General features: G+C 33.8%; 1 protein-coding gene across 1 annotated transcript in view; it reads left to right on the forward strand.

Moving 5' to 3' along the window:
* The window catches only part of pcdh15a (protocadherin-related 15a), a 202,379-nt gene that overhangs the window by 134,812 nt on the left and 60,426 nt on the right, over window positions 1-7,141 (forward strand). The window contains exon 21 of the mRNA XM_016456477.1: window positions 872-988. Coding sequence (XP_016311963.1) covers window positions 872-988 — 117 coding nt within the window. The remainder of the gene's footprint in view (window positions 1-871; window positions 989-7,141) is intronic.

Raw genomic sequence — 7,141 nt, forward strand, 5'->3', positions numbered from 1 at the left:
TATATATATATATATATATATATATATATATATATACCAATTGAGGTTTCATTTTCATTGCTGTTAGGCTGTGTACACTGTTATGTATACACACACGTAGTACACGTGTGTATTTGTGTATTTGTGTGTGTAATTTATATTCTTTACATTTTTCTGTCTTATGCTCACTTAGGCCGCATTTATTTGATAAAAAATATAGTAAAAATGAATTACATACAATAAATCAATAATTTGCATTAGCTTCTATTTTTATATGTTCAGTTTTTTTTATTTTGACTTAATTTACTGTAATATTATGTGCTTTTGGCATTTTTATTCATTTTTTGTTTTTAATATTAGTATTTAGGTTTATATACATCTATCCATCTATCTATCTATCTATACACACACACACAAAACCTATGTGTACTACGTGTGTATATAACAGTGTATATATGTAAAAACATAAGTAAGCTCAGTGAGTGTGCATCATTTTAAACATACTTGTGTCAAAAGTACTACTTATTTTTTTTTATATGTAACAATTTGAAATATTACATGGACAAACTATAAGTCATTACACTGTTTTTGCAGCCTATTTTACATTATGTGCATAGTGTATAATAAAGTAATGTTTGATTTCATGTTGACTTTAAAACACCTTGAAAGAACATGTAAGTGCTCTTTGATAGTGGTAGTGGTCGGTGGGGATAGACAGCAGCGTCCATAAGCTGATTAATACTCTATTTATCATCATGTCACTCCTCACTAAAGTGGAGACAGCAGACAGAACAGAATCACTTTGCCAGCGGGCCTTGCTTACCTCAGTCCTGCTTTAATGAGTGTTATTAATACATCTTTCATCCATGTCTCTGTCTATGGGTTCTTTCAGGATGTGAATGACTTCTCCCCGGTCTTCAGACAGGCACTCTATAAAGGGCTGGTGGCTCCAAATGCAGAGAAAGGGACTGTCATCACAACTGTGCTTGCAGAAGATCAGGACCCTCCAGTAAGTACACAAAGCCCAAATGAAATACACTTCTGTGATCTCTGACTCATTCTTAAATGATATTTTGTACTCCATTTTTATATGATTTTAAAATAAATAATAAAACCACAGAATAACGAGGGGTTTGAGTGTGGAGTTGTTATGGTTAGGTATTAGAATATTTATGGATTATTTCAAGTTAGATATTTGAAATGTATCTTAAATGAAATGTGGGGCCAGTACTGCATATTCAAGGTCAAGTCAGGGCTGTGCAACTTTGAGATGATTAATTGAATGCAATATTGTTTGGGGTGAGTAACATTTAAAAAAAAATAATACTTTTATCTGGCAAGGATGCATTAAATTGATCAAAAGAGACAGTAAACACATTTATAACGTTATAAAAGAGTTTAAAGATTTCAAATAAATGGTGTTCTTTTGAACTTTCTATTCATCAAAGAATCCTATTAAGCAAAGCAACCGTTTTCAACATTGATAATAATAATACATGCTTCTTGAGCAGCAAATCAGCATATTATAATAATTTCTAAAAGATCAAGTGACACTGAAGACTGATGCTGAAATTCAGCTTTGACATTACAGGAATAAATTCAATTTTAAAATATATTAACACAGAAAACAGTTATTTAAATTATAATAATATTTCACAATATTACATTTTTCACTGTATTTTTTATCAAATAAATGCAGACTTTGTGGTAATAACAAACTTTAAAAACATACTGACCCCAAACATTTGTATATATACAATGATGAATGTTAAAAAGGAAAATATGAATTATTTATTATTATTTAAATGTTTAAATAATAATGCAATTAAATATTAATTAACTTTTTAAAAATATTTTATTTATATTCAATTCTAATAAATTAAGTTGTATTATAAATGTGTATTATTTATAGTAATTATATTTATTATAATTAATTATGATATATTAAATATACTAAAAAAAGAAAAAGAAAATATTTAAATAAAATACATTTTATTAAAAGTTCGAAATAAAAAGTACTTATGTATGTTATAAATGTATGTTACATTTTTTATTGTAATGTAAAATCAAATTCCTTTAAATCTACATGCTTTTTTAATGTATTCCAATGTAAACACTAGCAAATTATGGCCCTTGCAAGGATAGGTGTTACATATGACTAAAAGTTTGGGAGCAGTTGCTTAAGGTTAGCTAGAGTTAAGACTAGTTAGTACATTAATGCATTTGAATGCATGATTTCATCCCTGGTCTCTTTTGAATTTCTTCATATAAAGTATTTATATACTGTATTGTTATATTACTGCGTATGAGAGTTTAGTCTCCCGCTAGCATACCTGTTTACATGTCCCTCCATTAACATGTAGTCTGCTGTTGTGGATAATCGGTTTGTTCTGAGCTGTCACTCTCTCTCTCTGTATCTTTATTTGATTGATCTGACAGAGCCGTTTTACGTTTACCATCTGGAGACCGGCCTCTCTCTCTCGGTCTGTCGCTCGCTAGACGACTCCGAAATGAAATTACACACAACGACACAGAAATTTTGACACCGTGGTGAATCTGGAAATGATTTTTTGTGCTTTCATCACAGAGTGGAAATATTTATTGGGCTTTAAAATGCAGCCCAGCACGCTTTGCAACTTTTACAGCTGGAGGGAAGTGCAAGGCCATTACAGTATAGCAAAGACACATCTCTTATTACCTTATATATTACATAAACCAGGTTATTCGCTGCCTGAGGTTTGGTTTATTCAGAGTGGCAGCGCACGCCAGGGGCTGGATATGCGCTGAATGCCTGTAAATATTTATCATCCACAGACTGTAAAACACAAAGATATTTTGTGGGTTTTTGAGTCTCTATATGCAGTGTGGACGTGTTGTTAAAAGACTTTATTGGTTGTAAGTAACTCTAGAACACAGTGGCAAAAGTTTCAAAGAAGTCTGAATGTAGTTAGTTTGTAAAAGTAGTTTTAAAGTGTGTTAATTTGTCTGTTACATCTGCCAGACTTCACAAACAGCTTTACAGCCTCACTTTTTTTTGTGGCCAATTTTGTTTCCGTCACTTTCCTCCAAAAGGAAACAAAGCTTGCAGCAGGGGTGTCAGTTATACAGAGGAAGCGTTTTCAATTGGTATTCAGGATTGGCCTTTTCATTAGTGGGTGTTCAAATGAACAGCGATGTTGCTGTTGAAATTTGTAGCTTTTAATGTTTCGCTGCATGGTTGCTGCAGTTGTCACAGACTCATGAGCTTTAGTAGGAGCCGGTGACGGTACATTCAAGGGAACAGCAGGAGTGCTGGAATCACTTTTTAGCCCACGTCTTAGTCAGTCGAACATTGAGTGATGTTACAATATTGCCTTCAATACGCTCATAAAAGTGCATATATTGCACTTATAAATTGATTATATACACATTACTGTTTAAAAGTTTGGGGTCTGTAAGATGTGAGAAAAGAAAGACCACAGTGTAATTCTTTACTCACTGAAAATCTTCCTCTCAAATCATTCACATCACTATCAGTGCAGACACAAAAGAACCAACAACAATGGCATCACTGACGTCAAACCTCATGCCACGGCATATCTGAATAAATGTGGATACGAATAAGCTTTGAGACATGAGGACAAGATTTTCAGTGAATAACGATAAGTGTTTTTACATGACAGGACGAGTCCTGACAGCAGGTGAGTGAGGACACTGAGGGGTGCTTGAGGTGACTCTGAATCGGGATCCTGTGTGCTTACATCACTGTAGGGGACAGGAGTGTGTCAGAGAGAGGTGTGTGCTGCTGGGAGTCTCTGACACACAGCTTAACCTGAAGGACAGAGACACAACGCTGTCTGACTCTGAAGAGTTTTGAGGTTTTATTTTATTCTTTTTTATTTTTTATTTCAAGAATGCTGACAATACCAAAGAGACGAAACAGTCTATGTGTCATAATAGTTCAAATCCAAAAATAATTATTTACTTTTTCTAAAATATTTGTGTGTGTGTGTGTGTACAGTATTTTCGAAAAAATTTGGAAAAATTAAGATTTTACTTTTTTTTTTTAAATGTTTAAAAACAATTACATGCCAAGTGTCCTGTATAGAAATACATTTTAGCTGGATAATTTATTGTTACATATTAATAACATTAGAAAATATTAATAACAATTTTTTTTATTAAATAATCTTAACTTTTAAAAGTATATAATGTTTTATTCATTATATTATATATAATAATATAATGTATGTTTTTTAAATAAAAATATTGTAAAGAAATGCTAATTAGTATAAATTTTTGTTTAGTTTACTAGTATTTTTCAGTTTTATTTCTGTTAATAACACATTTTTAGGCATTGTTTGCTACCATGGATGCTGTGTTTTAGCAGACTGTGTCAAGCATAAAATAGCTGTAAAATGGTTTCTTGAAACTGTTCATTATGTTTTTTTAACTCCAGGATTTGAATTCAAGAACTGTAAAATATTCTTTACATTTCAAGCTTGAATTTAGGATAACTTTCAAAATGTTGCTAAAAAAATAGACACATTTTTTCATGTTTGCCTCCACTGACCTGACCGAAATCCTTATTGTTGAGCCCGGAGCGCACTCATATTTTATTCTCGCAAGGTTACACATCGCAGCAAGTTTTGCAAAAAAATTATAAGAGGATGGCCTTATGACTGGCATGCGTTTGTGAATTTCTTAAGGCTGTGTTTTGTGCATGTGTGTGTTTGTGTGGCAAGTTCGTTTTTGTTTTGATGTCTTGGAAGAAAGTTTTTTTTTGATGACCCTGGAAGCCCCACTGAAATACCAGATTCATCATTCCGGTTGTGTTGTGAATCACCATGGAGACGTGGAGCGGCTCAATCTCTGTCTCTCTCAGGCATGACTGGAATTAAAGTCGGATAATTCTTACTTTTAAAATCCACTTCTCAGAAGCGACCTTGAAAGGAAAAGTGTGCTGCAGAACAAGGACAGGAAGTGACTGTCCTCATTAGGGTCCCGCTCAAACACCGATGATTACAGTACGAGCAGCGCTGCGTTTCCAGCCCACACCGGTGAATGAGATAATGACACTGTATTTATATGCACGGCTGCAAAGGTCACTGGGTAATGAAAGCTCCTCCTTTGCCTTTCTGCTGGTTGAACCTCATGTCCTGAGCATTGACTTCCTTTTATTTGAAAAGATTTAAAGGGATGAGTAATGGACTTCCATCCTTGAAGTGTCACTATACAGTGCAGAAGAACCAGCCATTAATCATACCACCAGAGCATGAATACAATCACCAGACAGAAATTTAATGTGTCCTGCTAATGTGACTGACTCGCATTTGAGTGCTGACAGTGACACCTGTTGAAAGTGACTCATGAATGTCAAACATTAAACAGTTAACTGATGTTATTCCGTATTAGCAGGAGCAAGGCCTGTCTAATTTGATGGCTTAATTTTGTTAAGGATAACTGTACTCTCTAGGGCTTAGTTTCTACAATATTAAGTAATCAATATTACGAATATCATTACTTTAAAAAAAATATATATACTGGACAAAAGTTTAAAACAAGCAATTAATTTATTATTTCAAGCCTGAATTTATTATGTTAAGCCTGTTTTTTAAGTCATACGCAAAAAAAATTCAGTGCCAGTTTATCAGGAAGCGACGATTTTGTTCTCTCTGACTCATTGGATGGAAACAGTGCTTGTTCACAAATGTTTTATGCGATATTCCAATTTTGCGCACAAGTTAAATTTGCAACTTTGGATGGAAACTCGGCTTGTGTGGGAGCAACTTAAATGCATAGACAAACGAGGATAATTAACTAGAAACAGGTGAAGGAGGTAAACTAATCAAGGCTGAACAAGACCAGGAACATAACCAAATAAGGGCACACAGGAACTAAACCAAAACAAAAGACAGAAACATGGGGCCCATAGTTCGTATGTCGCTAATTCAGTTAGCTGGATTTGAATGTTGATGATTTAGCATGATCTTGGATTGTTTGGTTCTTCGAAGCTCATCCCGGAGTTGCTGTCATAGCAACAGGTCCGTAAGCTTCATCAGGAAGCGACGATTTTGTTCTCTCTGACTCATTGGATGGAAACAGTGCTTGTTCACAAATGTTTTATGCGATATTCCAATTTTGCGCACAAGTTAAATTTGCAACTTTGGATGGAAACTCGGCTTGTGTGGGAGCAACTTAAATGCATAGACAAACGAGGATAATTAACTAGAAACAGGTGAAGGAGGTAAACTAATCAAGGCTGAACAAGACCAGGAACATAACCAAATAAGGGCACACAGGAACTAAACCAAAACAAAAGACAGAAACATGGGGCCCATAGTTCGTATGTCGCTAATTCAGTTAGCTGGATTTGAATGTTGATGATTTAGCATGATCTTGGATTGTTTGGTTCTTCGAAGCTCATCCCGGAGTTGCTGTCATAGCAACAGATCCGTAAACTTAAACCTGCTAGGGAGCAGGCTTGTTTCATGTAAACAGGATTAGATTGCATCTTTTTAAGCAGAATTGATACTCAAAATCTGTCCCCTACCACTGCTACTTAATTATAAGAGTACCCTACTGATCCAGGGACAATAATTTAAAATAATAATCATTTAAAAATTAGTTTAAAGATAATATAATAATGTTGTGTAGTCTTTAATACTATAGACAGCCAGTTTTACTCACTGAAAGATTTATTCGTCATAAAATTATTACTTCATAATTGTATTCGAGTCTTACACGGATGCTATACAGATAATGTAGAGTCGTGCATTCATTTGAGTTCTGACAGCTATTATGGGAGTGACTTGGTGGAGCGCAGGAGATGCAGATAACACGATCTTGACCCTTAAGAAACTTTAATTAATGCTGTCACATAACAAATCTGTTCAAATATAAAATTAAACAAATTGCTAATTACATTGAAATAAAAATGTAAAATATTAGAAATCGTGAATATAAATAATTGGGAATCATGTAAAAAATTAAAATAAAATAAAAAAAATAATTTATCTATTATAACATTTATGTAGTTTTGTTCGCTTTGTTTCCTTATAAAAGTCCAAAAATTTGTCAAGTTTTTTTCGTCAGGTGTCTTTTTTTAATTATATGATGTCATTGTGTTGCTGTCTTGCCGCCAGCCAATCGCTGCATTGCTGATCGTGGTTTTGAATATCGA

This window comes from Sinocyclocheilus anshuiensis, unplaced genomic scaffold (genome assembly GCF_001515605.1).
Source record: "Sinocyclocheilus anshuiensis isolate Anshui unplaced genomic scaffold, SAMN03320099.WGS_v1.1 scaffold407, whole genome shotgun sequence".
NCBI lineage: Eukaryota > Metazoa > Chordata > Actinopteri > Cypriniformes > Cyprinidae > Sinocyclocheilus > Sinocyclocheilus anshuiensis.